Source organism: Oncorhynchus gorbuscha, linkage group LG22 (assembly GCF_021184085.1).
Source record: "Oncorhynchus gorbuscha isolate QuinsamMale2020 ecotype Even-year linkage group LG22, OgorEven_v1.0, whole genome shotgun sequence".
NCBI lineage: Eukaryota > Metazoa > Chordata > Actinopteri > Salmoniformes > Salmonidae > Oncorhynchus > Oncorhynchus gorbuscha.
Genome location: NC_060194.1, coordinates 18191434 through 18204926, shown reverse-complemented (window position 1 = coordinate 18204926; position 13493 = coordinate 18191434). Strand labels below are relative to the sequence as shown.

General features: G+C 42.1%; 1 protein-coding gene across 2 annotated transcripts in view; it reads right to left on the bottom strand.

Moving 5' to 3' along the window:
- Positions 1 to 2247: 2247 nt before the first annotated feature.
- The window catches only part of LOC124009592 (extended synaptotagmin-2-like), a 54832-nt gene continuing 43586 nt past the window's right edge, over positions 2248 to 13493 (bottom strand). For both annotated transcript variants that reach the window (XM_046321528.1, XM_046321529.1), the window contains exons 17-23: positions 11787 to 11936; positions 8126 to 8475; positions 6168 to 6263; positions 4859 to 4990; positions 4641 to 4746; positions 4444 to 4493; positions 2248 to 4209 (exon numbers count right to left, since the gene is read on the bottom strand). In XM_046321528.1, the coding sequence (XP_046177484.1) occupies positions 4161 to 4209; positions 4444 to 4493; positions 4641 to 4746; positions 4859 to 4990; positions 6168 to 6263; positions 8126 to 8475; positions 11787 to 11936 (933 nt within the window). In that variant the 3' untranslated portion in view covers positions 2248 to 4160. The remainder of the gene's footprint in view (positions 4210 to 4443; positions 4494 to 4640; positions 4747 to 4858; positions 4991 to 6167; positions 6264 to 8125; positions 8476 to 11786; positions 11937 to 13493) is intronic.

Below are 13493 nucleotides of genomic sequence, written 5' to 3'. Positions count from 1 at the left end.
CATCATTTGAGTCAATTGGAGGTGTACCTGTGGATGTATTTCAAGGCCTACCTTCAAACTCAGTGCCTCTTTGCTTGACATCATGGGAAAATCAAAATAAATCAGTCAAGAAAATTGTAGACCTCCACAAGCCTGGTTCGTCCATGGGAGATATTTCCAAAACGTCTGAAGGTACCACGTTCATCTGTACAAACAATAGCACGCAAGTATAAACACCATAGGACCACGCAGCCGTCATACCACTCAGGAAGGATGCGCGTTCTGTCTCCTAAAGATGAATGTACTTTGGTGAGAAAAGTGCAAATCAATCCCAGAACAGCGGCAAAGGACCTTGTGAAGATGCTGGAGGAAACAGGTACAAAAGTATCTATATCCCCAGTAAAAATGAGTCCTATATCGACATAACCTGAAAGGCCGCTCAGCAAGGACGAAGCCACTGCTCCAAAACCGCTGTAAAAAAAGCCAGACTACGGTTTGCAACTGCACATGGGTATCGTACTTTTTGGAGAAATGTCCTCTGGTCTAATGAAACAAAAATTTATCTTTTTGGCAATAATGACCATCGTTATGTTTTGAGGAAGAGGGGGAAGCTTGCAAGCCGAAGAACACCATCCCAACCGTGAAGCACGGGGGTGGCAGCATCATGTTATGGGGGGTGCTTTGCTGCAGGAGGGACTGGTGCACTACCAAAATAGATGGCATCATGAGGCAGGAAAAGTTTGTGGATATATTGAAGCAACATCAGTCAGGAAGTTGAAGCTTGGTCGCAAATGGGTCTTCCAAATGGACAATGACACGAAGCATACTTCCAAAGTTGTGGCAAAATGGCTTAAGGACAACAGTCAAATTATTGGAGTGACCATCACAAAGCCCTGACCTCTATCATATAGAACATTTGTGGGCAGAACTGAAAAAGCGTGTGCGAGCAAGGAGGCCTACAAACCTGATTCAGTTACACCAGCTGTCAGTAAGAATGGGCCAAAATTCACCCAATTTATTGTGGGAAGCTTGTGGAAGGCTACCCGAGACGTTTGACCCAAGTTAAACCATTTAAAAGCAATGCTACCAAATACTAATTGAGTGGATGTAAACTTCTAAACCACTGGGAATGTGATGAAAGAAATAAAAGCTGAAATAAATCATTCTCTACTATTATTCTGTTATTTCACATTCTTAAAATAAAGTGGTGATCCTAGCTGACCTAAGACTGGGATTTTCTACTAGGATTAAATGTCAGGAATTATTACGAAATCTGAGTTTAAATGTATTTGGCTAAGGTGTATGTAAACTTCCGACTTCAACTGTAAGTGCCTTTGAGCAAGGTATGATAGCAGGTGCCTGGCGCACGGGTTTGTGTCAAGAATGCAGCACTGCTGGGTTTTCAAGCATAACAGTTTCCCGTATGTATCAATAATTGTCCACCACCCAAAGGACATCAAGCCAACTTGACATGACTGTGGGAAGCATTGGAGTCAACATCGGCCATAATCCCTACCGAACGCTTAACACCTTAACAATTGAGGCTGTTCTGAGGGCGAATGGGGTGGGGGAGTGTAACTCAATATTAGGAAGGTGCTCTTAATGTTAGATAGGGCCCTGTGTTTTAGTTCATCATGTCACATGACCTGGATTTTTAATTTCTATCCTTTTTCTCCCCAATTTCGTTGTATCCAATTGGTAGTTAAAGTCTTTTCCCATCGCTGCAACTCCCGTACGGACACTGCTTCTTGACACAATGCCCGCTTAACCTGGAAGCCAGCCGCACCAATTTGATGGAGGAAACACCATACACCTGGCGACCGTGTCAGGATGCATTGCGCCCGGCCCGCTACAGGAGACACTAGTGCGCGATTGGACAAGAACATCCCTGCCAGCAAAACCCTCCCCTAACCCGGAAGACGCTGGGCCAATTGTGCGCCGCCACATGTGTCTCCCGGAAGCGACTGGCTGTGACAGAGCCTGGACTCGAACCAGGATCTCTAGTGGCAGTTAGCGTTGCAATGCAGTGCCTTAGACCACTGCACCACTTGGGAGGCCATGACCTGGATTTGAACCTTTATTTAAAGCTTATTAATCAAACTTCCCCTGTGTATTATTATTTTAGATGGTCCAGCACCATCCTCAGACAATTGCTTTAATTTATGTTGTAATTCTCATTTCTGGAAAAGGCTTAAAATAAAGGTCAAAATCCAAGTAATGTTGCATGTTCTGCCAAAACAGAGGGCCCTAGGAATTGTGAGTCAATGGTGATCTATTAGACATTTATTCAGTGATTGTCTTCGCCTGACAAATGTGTTTTTATTATTTCACAACTAGGACGTTGCTGGGCTCAGCACAAGCAGTGTGTCCGCCTGGTCTTCTGGTCCCAGTGATGCTAGCCTTAGCAGCAGCAGAGTCAAGTACAATAGAGCTAGGGGAAATAAAAACAGAGAGAGAGACGCGCTGACACAGTGATGTAGGATGGTGTGTCTAAAATGCCATGGCTGAATTTACTTCCCAGTCCACCCCTGTGTGTGTATGCGCACGCGTGTCTCTCACTCACCAGATCTCAACCCAAGTGTACACTTATCAACAAAACACCAAATTAGGGAATTTTTCTATGGAAGAATGGTGTCGCATCCCTCCAAGGTGCATTGAAGCTGTTCTGGGTCGTGGTGGCCCAAAGCCCTATGAAGAACCTACGTTGGCGGTTTCTTTATTTTGGCAGTTACCTGTAGGTACGCATACAACTACTTTTAAAAAAAGGACAGAGGTTGCAGAAATATGAGAACACATCAGAACTGATACATTAGGCTACAAGCCACTATGTTACAGCTTAAACATGGTACAAATCTAAAATGCTTTCATTATGATACATCATTACTATGGTAACCAGATCAATAAAGTCATAACAGAGTGTTTACATGTGTTACAGATATCCAGGTACAGGTGACATAATCAATAAAGGTGAGGGGGCCGTATATGCCAAGTGTCTGTAGGAGTGCTGATCTAGGATCATTTCACAGCTATAACGTAAACCAAAACATTATGTGTTTTTTTTTGCAAGCGATTGCAGTAAAGAGAAGTGTTGAATAAGATGTGCATGCTGAAATGTGTTCGTAGAACACAAACATGAAGACTGGTGCATTTATTGACAACAACCATGATAAATATATTTCATCTGTCGTGATTTCAGAGTTGGGAAATCAATTATCATAAGCCACAATGATTTGAAGAAGGCTGGAATATCACTGTGAGGTTAACTCAGCCAAGTTCTGTAATTATTACTGTTAACACTATGCTGATGCTTTGAAAGACTTTAAACATGCATAAACAAATAGTGTGCAAACATATTTGGTTTAGTTAAAACCCAACAGACAAGTATTTCATTTCGTTGTCTCTTTGGTGGCGAAGTACTATACATATACATATATATACTATTTCCCTTAGAGGATAGACGGGTCGTAGTTCAACTTAGCTCTGATATAGTTTGCATGTAGTTTGTTGAATTATAAAATAGTCATTGTGAGCAAGCAAAACCCTCCACTACTAACATTATAATAAACCCTCTCTTTAGTCCTCATTGTCATTGTACATATTTACATATTCATATGTTGTACATTCCCGACATAAAACAAGGCAGCAAAACCTGCTGTAACAGCCGTAGCAAGAAAATATATATTTTGTTACAGTCCTCAATCATTTTATTTTAAAATATGGATTTTTAAAAATGTAGAATTAGTTTGAACACATACTCCCTTTCTTACTATTGCACTGGATCATTTCTAAGTGGAGAGAGATAACGATGCAACTGATGTGAATAAATGAATATCAAAATGTATATATATTTTTTTACAATTGCAAGTCATGTAAATAAATGATAATTTAAAAAAGGGAAAACCCCTCAAAAAGTTGTTCATGGATTTAAAAGCAATTGTATGAAAAAGGCAAATACATTTGCTCAGGGACCGTATATGCCAAGTGTCTCCGAGTAGGAGTGCTGATCTAGGATCATTTCACACCTAACTATGTAATTGAATTCATTGTTATCCAAAAAGCAAAACTTATCCTAAAACAGCACTACTCTATAGACACTGCTTGACACTTACAGTAGGGCCCTAGTGGCAATGCCACGTTGGTGAAGAGTTGGTTAGGTCCTCCTCTACCTCTCACAGTGTAGTCTACAGCTGCTGGAGAGTTTTTCTCAGACCATCCTCACTCAACTCATACCTAGTAGCAAAGAGAGGAGAAACATTGTAAAAATATATATATATTTTTAAAATCTAGAATAACAAACACTCAGTCTTATTCTATGCTTGATTCCTTGATATTCAGATCTTATGATGAAAGTTCTTATTAAATTCTTCTAAGAAGTCCCCAAATATGTGTGTGAACACGACTGGACTTAATCGTACTAATAATTGTACAAAATAAATAAATGAACTAATGAAGTATTTCACTGACCATTGTGTCCATCCCTTGACGATATCCTCGTGAGTCAAATCCACCAGCACCTGTCAAGATGACACGATATGAAGGAGGAAAAGTGAGCTTTGGACAGGTAATAATGTGTATTCAAACTTACTGTATGTTATGGAATAACAGAAGGGGCATGCATGGATAGACACAGTTCTGCAGCAGGAGGAGGGGTCCAGTCTCACCTTCCCCAGCAGCCCTTTGTGTTTGGAAAAGATATTTCCTCCGTTCTTTACCGCCACATCCAGAGTCCTCCTGTGCAACTCCACGACCGACACGCCGAACTCAAATCTGACAACACATGCACACAAACAATTAAATTATACAATGACTACCAGTAGACTAGCAGTAAATCCACTGGTGCTTGATGGTAAGAGGAACAAAGAGGAATGTTGAAACTTACATCTCATCGTAAACAGGGTTCAGGTCCTTCTTGTGCGTGTGGGTTTTCCTCCTCCCAGACCTTCGCTTGTCAGGTAGAAGATAGAGCCGCACATACGGATCCGACCCATGATCTGTGAACGCAATCAGGTTTCTGTGGCGAGTGGGAGAGAGAAAGACAGAGTGGAGGTAGAGAGATAGATAAAAAAAGAACACACTGTATCACATCATTTGGGGGTAGCCCTTTACACTTGTACACAGGTTGAAAATGACAGATTTGGGCACTGATAAGCGCCTAAATTGGAACGCAGTGGCTATACAGTGAAATACTATAACTGATATCAGAGCTCAGGCTCTGTGCTTCACAGCACTGTATGGCGTGAAACCCTCGGTTGTTCTGAACAGAATGAGCCTGTTTGTCTGTTGTGAAGAAAATTCAACTCGTCACACCTGAATGCACTTATGACTCCTTTCTATGCGCACAAAATAATTACAATATTTTTCTCTGAATTGCCTTCTGAAAGCCAAACACTGTAAGATCATATGTTATTACTTAGCTAGTCATTTTGGCAATAGAAAAAGCTTCCAAATGATGCCCAACTGACCATATTGCAATTCATAATGGTCAATTTCTGGATTGCATAAACAACAGTAATTGCCGGTTGGAGGGGATGCTGGGTTGTGTTCCAAACAAAAACAACTACAAGTGTCCTTGCTCTAGTTCCTCAATGGCAAAGCTAGGAAAGCTAAAAAATAGCACCTTATAGTTGATGACTCTTCTTTGAGTCATAAAAGTGCATTGAAATTGGGAGTGTGGCCAGATATTCAGATTTCATTATCAACACATGAGGTGAAAAGTACAGCAAATGTAACATGCACATAGAATCAATATTGTAGTGTTTGGATTCAGTCTTGTGTCAGGTGAACTGTTGGGTCCTCAACGTTGGTCTAATAATTTTCTCAAAATCTCCAAACTGTTCCCTTTCAATTGCTACCATGCTTAAGCTTTTCATATTGTCTGTAAAAAAAAACACATTTACATTTAGCCCTGTCCATATAGTCCAATTCCCACAAGTGTAAAGGGTTCAAATAAAATTATCCAAAATGATTATATTATTGCGCATCAAGTCTGTGGTCAAAGAAAAAGGCTTGTAAATTGAATAAAAATGAGTGGATAAAGCTGATAACAGAATATGATACATTCTCCAATAGTTAGTGTATAGAGTGGAAGCTACAGTATGGATGCATGGATGTATGGATGCATGGATGTATGGATGCATCCTAAATGGCCTTTGGGACGAGGGACCTAAGTCTCCCGCCATGTCTCTTACCGGCAGGCATGCAAAACCACAATGAGCTTGTTCCTCTGAGGGCTGTGTCGGACTGTCAATTGCACCTCACCCAGGGGCAAATGACCGGCTGAGCCACTGTAGACAGAGACCCACACATTAGTCACATTATTCTGTAACAAAACAATCATTCACATTAGGTCTAATATAATCTGCAGGTTAGTCAATGTCGTTGTATTTCTTTGTATTGTGTCACAATGTGGTACTTGTATTTTGTATTTTATTAGGGATCCCCATTAGCTGCTGCTACTCTCCCTGGTGTCCAAACACACTAAGACACTTACATTACACATACAACTAAAGATAAAACAGTACATCATATAACACTGTCACACCACCACATATCCACAACACAAAATGTATAATACCACCATACAACAATATATGTGTGTGTAAAGTGCGTGTGCTATTGCCCGTGTGCGTATGCATGCATCTGTACCTGTGTGTGTGTGTGTGTGTGTGTGTGTGTATGTGTCTCTTCACAGTCCCATAAGGTGTATTTTTATTCATTTTTGTATCTGATTCTACTGCTTGCCTCCGTTACCTGATGTGGAATATAGCTCCATGTAGTCACTATGTAGTACTGTGCACCTCTAGACTGTTCTGGACTTGTGGATTGTGAAGAGACCTCTGGTGGCATGTCTTGTGGTGTATGCCACAAATCTCTCTTTGGGCACCTGACCACACTACTGAACAGTAGTCCAGGTGCGACAAAACTAGGTCCTGTAGGACCTGCCTTGTTGATAGTGTTATTAAGGCAGAGCAGTGCTTTATTATTACAGACTTCTCCCCATCTTAGCTATTGTTGTATCAACATGTTTTGACCATAACAGTTCACAATCCACGGTTACTCCAAGTACACCTCAACTTGCTCAATTTCCACATTATTCATTACAAGATTTTATTGAGGTTTAGGGTTTATTGAGTGATTTGTCCTAAATACAATGCATTAGTTTTCAAAATATGTAGGACTATCTTATTTCTTGCCACACATGCTGAAACTAACTGCAGCTCTTTGTTAAGTGCTACAGTCATTTCAGTGACTCAAGGCTAGTGGCATGTCAATAAGTAAAGATAGAAAAAAAGTAAGGGGCCTAGACAGCTGCCCTGGGGAATTCCTGATTCTACCTGGATTATGTTGGAGTGGCTTCCATTAAATAACACCCTCTGTGTTCTGTTAGATAGGTAACTCTTTATCCACAATATAGCAGAGTGTGTAATGCAACAACAAATTTGTTTTTCCAGCAGCAGACTATGATCGATAATGTCAAAGGTCGCACTGAAGTTAAACAAAACAGCCCCTACAATATTTTTATCATCAATTTCTCTCAGCCAATCATCAGTCATTTGTGAAAGTGCTGGGCTTGTTGAATGTCCTTCCCTATAAGCGTGCTGAAAGTCTGTTGTCAATTTGTTTACTGTAAAATGGTGTATATCAAATCAAATGCATTTGTCATGTGCTTCGTAAACAACAGGTATAGACTAACAGTGAAATGCTTACTTATGGGCCCTTGCCAACAATGCAAAGAGAATTTAAAAAAATTATATAACACAAGGAATAAATACAATGAATAATGATAACTTGACTATATACAAGGGGTACCACCACCGAGTCGATGTGCACGGGTACGAGGTAATTGAGATAATACAGCTGTACATATAGGTAGGGGTAAAGTGACTAGGTGTGACAGATTAGACAAACAGTATCAGCAGCGTACTGTATATGATGTGTCAAAAGAGAGTCAATGCAGATAACCAAATAGCCGGACTAACAATTTAGCAGTCTTATGGATTGGGGGTTGAAGCTGTTCAGGGTGCTGTTGGCTCCAGACTTGGTGCATCGGTACTGCTTGCCATGCGGTAGCAGAGAGAACAGTCTATGACTTGTATGTGCATGTATCAATGTGTTTGTGTGTGCGCTTGCGTTCATACATGCTTACTTCTGCAACTCGCTAAGCCTCTGCTGGAGCTCCTGTGTGGCGTACGGGTTGGAGATGTCCGAGGCAATACTGACAGTTGACCCAAAGTGGGCCAGGTGTTTGTGAGAGCCAGAGATGGCCAGGTTGGAGGTGCTCCTGCCTGCGTCGGCTAGGCCGATGCCTACCGGGCCCCCTGAGTAGGGCTCGCCATCCCCCCCTCTCCTGTGGAGCTCCTGGGTCGAGGCGGCCACAGATCGTGAGAGGTCTGAGATAGGGACAGGGTTGGGGGGTTCGGCGACAGGCGGGCTCTTCACGGGGATGGGGTTACTAGTGCTGGTCTTACGAACCTGCAACTTCTCCTGACACAGAACCTGCACAAGTGGGACATAGAGGTTGGAAAGGATAAAAAAAGTATTATATGAGACAGTGCACTGTGCATTTCTGGGTAACAAATAAAGTACCTTACTGTAATAGATTTCCATAAAATTGTACATTTTGGACACAGAGAGGAAAAAGTTTGTACATATTTTCAAGACCTGCTCCATTTAATTTATTTATTACATTTACATTTTTCTATTACGTTTACATTTTTTAAATGGAATTTCCTTTAGGATTGGCGTATTTAGCAGGACATTTTACAGCATAAAGCTACATTTGTCAGCATAAAGCTCACTCATTTAAGTGACTCACTCATTCGAGTCTTTGGTTCAAAATAAATAAGTACCGACACATTCTTTCCGATTGTCTTAAATAAAGAATATTTTTTACCAATCTGCTCATATTGTGTGTGTGTGTTTAGTCATTTGTTACTTTTTGGTTACAATGAAGTATGTAAACAAATTGAAACAAATAAATCCTATTCATTATGAATAATCAGATACGTGTTGCGAATTAATGATTATATGGAAGAAAGGCGCCGCCTCTTAGGAGTTCCAAAAGCCAACCAGTTACCCAATAAAATAACAGCGATTTATTTAGCCTAATAGTTTTTATGACTCCAAACAGTAGGCTATTATTCCTCTGTATGAATCAATTTGTCTGCATGTATATTCAACAGTTGGATAAAATAAACCATGCCATGAATTAATAACTACTATATAAATGTTATTTTCACAATGCAATGAGGCACATCGCAAACTTAAAATCGCTTTAAAAGAGCCTTCTAATAACCTAATCAAAACAACATTTTATTAGTCACATGCACCAAATACAGCAGGTGTAGTAGACCTTACAGTGAAATGCTTACTTACGAGCTCCTAACCAACAATGCGTTTTTAAAAAAAATGTATAAGAAATAAATGTAACAAGAAATTAAAGAGCAGCAGTAAAATAACAATAGCGAGACTATATACAGAGGGGTACCGGTACAGAGTCGGGGTCAATGCAAATAGTCTGGGAAGCCATTTGATTAGACGTTCAGGAGTATTATGGCTTGGGGGTAAGAAGCCTCTTGGACCTAGACTTGGCGCTCCGGTACCGCTTGCTGTGCGGTAGCAGAGAGAAAAGTCTTTGACTAGGGGGGCTGGAGTGTTTGACAATTTTTAGGGCCTTCCTCTGACACTGCCTGATATAGAGGTCCTGGATGGCAGGAAGCTTGGCCCCAGTGATGTACTGGGCCGTTCACACAACCCTCTGTAGAACTTTGCGGTCGGAGGCTAGGCAGTTACCATACCAGACAGTGATGCAACCAGTCAGGATGCTCTCGATGGTGCAGCTGTAGAACCTTGAGGATCTGAGGACCCATGCCAAATCCTTTCAGTCTCCTGAGGGGGAATAGATTTAGTCACGCCCTCTTCACGACTGTCTTGGTGTGCTTGGACCATGTTAGTTTGTTGGTGATGTGGACACCATGGAACTTGAAGCTCTCAACCTGCTCCACTGCAGCCCCGTCAATGAGAATGGGGGCGTGCTCGGTCCTCTTTTCCTGTCGTCCACAATCATCTCCTTTGTCTTGATCATGTTGAGGGAGAGGTTGTCCTGGCACCACACGGCCAGGTCTCTGACCTGCTCCCTATAGGCTGTCTCGTCGTTGTTGGTGATCAGGCCTATCACTGTTGTGTCATCGGCAAACTTAATGATGGTGTTGGAGTCGTGCCTGGCCGTGCAGTCATGAGTGAACAGGGAGTACAGGAGGGGCCCCTGTGTTGAGGATCAACGTGGCGGATGTGTTGTTACCTACCCTTACCACCTAGGGGCGGCCCGTCAGGAAGTCAAGGATCCAGTTTCAGAGGGAGGCGTTTAGTCCCAGGGTCCTTAGTGTATTGATGAGCTTTGAGGGCACTATGTTGTTGAACGCTGAGCTGTAGTCAATGAATTGCATTCTCAAATAGGAGTTCCTTTTGTCCAGGTGGGAAAGGGCAGTGTGGAGTGCAATAGAGATTTAATCATCTGTGGATCTGTTGGGGCGGTATGCAAATTGGAGTGGGTCTAGGGTTTCTGGGATAATGTCGTTGATATGAGCCATGACCAGCCTTTCAATGCACTTCATGGCTACAGACGTGAGTGCTATAGGTCGGTAGTCATTTAGTCAGGTTACCTTCATGTTCTTGGGCACAGGTACTATGGTGGTCTGCTTAAAACATGTTGGTATTACAGACTAGAACTGGGAGAGGTTGAAAATGCCAGTTGGTCAGCACATTCTCGCAGTACACGTCCTGGTAATCCATCTGGCCTTGTGAATGTTGACCTATTTAAAGGTCTTACATCAGCTGCGGAGAGCGTGAATACACAGTCTTCTGGAACAGCTGGTGCTGCCATGCATGTTTTAGTGTTATTTGTCTCGAAGCGATCATAGAAGTAGTTCAGCTTGTCTGGTAGGCTTATGTCACTGGGCAGCTCTCAGCTGTGCTAATGTTCCTGTAGTTTTTTGTCACACTGTACTAAACATCTGCATTTTGAAACAGTCTTTTTTACAAATCGAAATTGATCATATATTTCTACTACTGTAGAAGCTGTGTTTTTAGGATTAGAATCCCACTCTAGGCTTACAGTGATGGACATTGGTCACAGTTCACGCCTTGATGAGCCATTCAATTGGCGAAAGTGGCAGATGTTGGTGAATGGTTGTGGTTCTTCAGGAAGAAAATACATTCTTTAAAATGAAAATAATCTTAAATAAAGGCTAGGATACGATATCAACAAGAGAATGGCGAGTCACATTTGAATTGAAATGACCCGATTGAATTAAAACAACCAAACATCCACCTTTAAACATCAAATATTTCATACAATATTCTGCCCATATTTCCACTTTTGAAGGACTAGTATTACCGGATGTTTTAGGTGCAGTAGGCCAACATAGGCTACTGTAAAATGAATTTTCTTTTTGTAATATCATCTCAAACTGCAGTGGTCAAATGATGTGAGCAAAGAAGCAAACACTGATTGTATTAACAGATGTGTGCATACAATTATATATAGATTTACATTTTAACCATGAAGCGTATTCACAATTGCATGCCATGATGATCTTTCCTCAAGCGTAGATGTGCTCAAAGCTGCTCTCTGGTGGTTCGAACGAGCATTAACGGCAAGCACAGTAACACACCGTACCACGCTATACCGCAGTATTACGCAACTTTTAATTGAGGAACCACTGTACATAGGGAATAGGGTGCTATTTGGGATGCAGACACATGTGCATGACTATATGAGCCCTATTCAAACCCTCATGGACCCTTACCCTCAGTGCCATCTTCATCTTGATGGTGGAGCTAGTCCCAGAGCTCTTGAGATCGAAGCGCTGGTGCAGCGTCATGTCCTCAGCCTCTAGGAGACGGGCTAGGGGCAGGCTCAGAGTCCCCAGGGAACAATCATGTTTCTCATCCTTTACCTGAAGGGGGAAAGGGGGCACATGTGTTTTTTTTATATGAAAGCGGAAGTTTGTGTCAAGTTACTGTAAATTCTAGTGCACTTACAAATAGGCAGTGCACAGGTAATACAGTCGCTGGAATTTACAGACCCGAAATTCCCTCTCATGCTCCGTGCACCCCGAATTTCACAGATATGCTGAGTTTTTGTAAACTAGCAGACAAAATCAGCTAAATCCCACACCATAATCACACTAAATCATCTGTAAGGCCATACAGTAGCCATAGTGTGTGTCACAAATGCTCTAAAACTCTATTTGGTGCAGCCCTATTGGTATAGAGTGCACTAAATATGCACTAAATATGGAATAAGGTGCAATTTGGGACACCCATCTTTTTTTTATTTTATAAATAAATAAAAACAATTGGCTCAGTCTCACACTAGAATCCCACTGTAATCCCACCTTTGTCAAAATCAACTGTAAGGTCACACCCGTCTTCCCCAGTAGCCTACTTGGTGTGTGAACTGCTGACTTTTGCAGAAAGCTGTTGACACATCAACCAGGATTAAGGAGCAGGGCAATTTGTGACTTGTTTTAGTAAGTGGCTGTATTGGAGGGGAAGTGGTTTCACCTCTCCTAGGCAATCAGCAATTAGTAGAGGGAGGTATGCTCTCCACCGCTGCTAGACAATTAGTGTTAGTACTTCAGTCTCCCCTGGTTTCTCAGCGGCAGCTGTCAGACCGTCGCCGGAACAAAGACTGTTCTGCCAGGTTCTTTGAAGAAGGAAAGAGGAAGGCTCCACACCACTCTCTCACTTTAATATTTTACCCAGTTATTTTCTGATGATCTCATTTTGCTCTTTTGTCGCTTTGGCAACTATGTGTGTTTTCTATACCCGTTCGCTCCTCTCCCTGTAGGCTTTACAGACGCTCCCCACCCCTGCAACCCTTCTAATTTAGTGTACCCTGCGCGCACAACCTATGTGGAATTCCGGATCACTGGCAGCATTTGAAACTGCCGATCTGCGGTCAAGAACACAGAGTTCATCACAGCCTCTGTTGCCCTTTAGTCCCTGACGGAGACATGGATCACCCCAGAGAACACTGTTACTCCAGCTGTTCTTTCATCATCTGACTACGGTGGTGGCACAGACCTACTCATTTCTCCTAAGTGGAGATTTTCTATTTTCTCCCTCTCACCTGTCCATCTCCTCATTTGAATTCCAGGCCGTCACTGTCACTTCTCCACTCAAGCTTAAAATTGTCATCTATCACCCACCAGGTGGCTTTGGAGAGTTCCTCAATGAGCTTGACACTTTGATAAGGTCATTTCCTGACGATGGCTCACCGCTCTTCGTACTTGGCGACTTCAACCTCCTGACATCAGCCTTCTATTAATTTCTTTCCAACTATTTCTCCTCCTTGCCTCTTTTGACCTCACAAGGAAGGCAATATGCTTGACTTCATCTTTACTAGAGGCTGCTCGCCTACTTATCTCACTGAAACATCCCCTCCAGATCTCTGATCACTACTTTGTTTCCTTTGTCTCCAACCCTAACCACTAAGCCCCTACCCATGC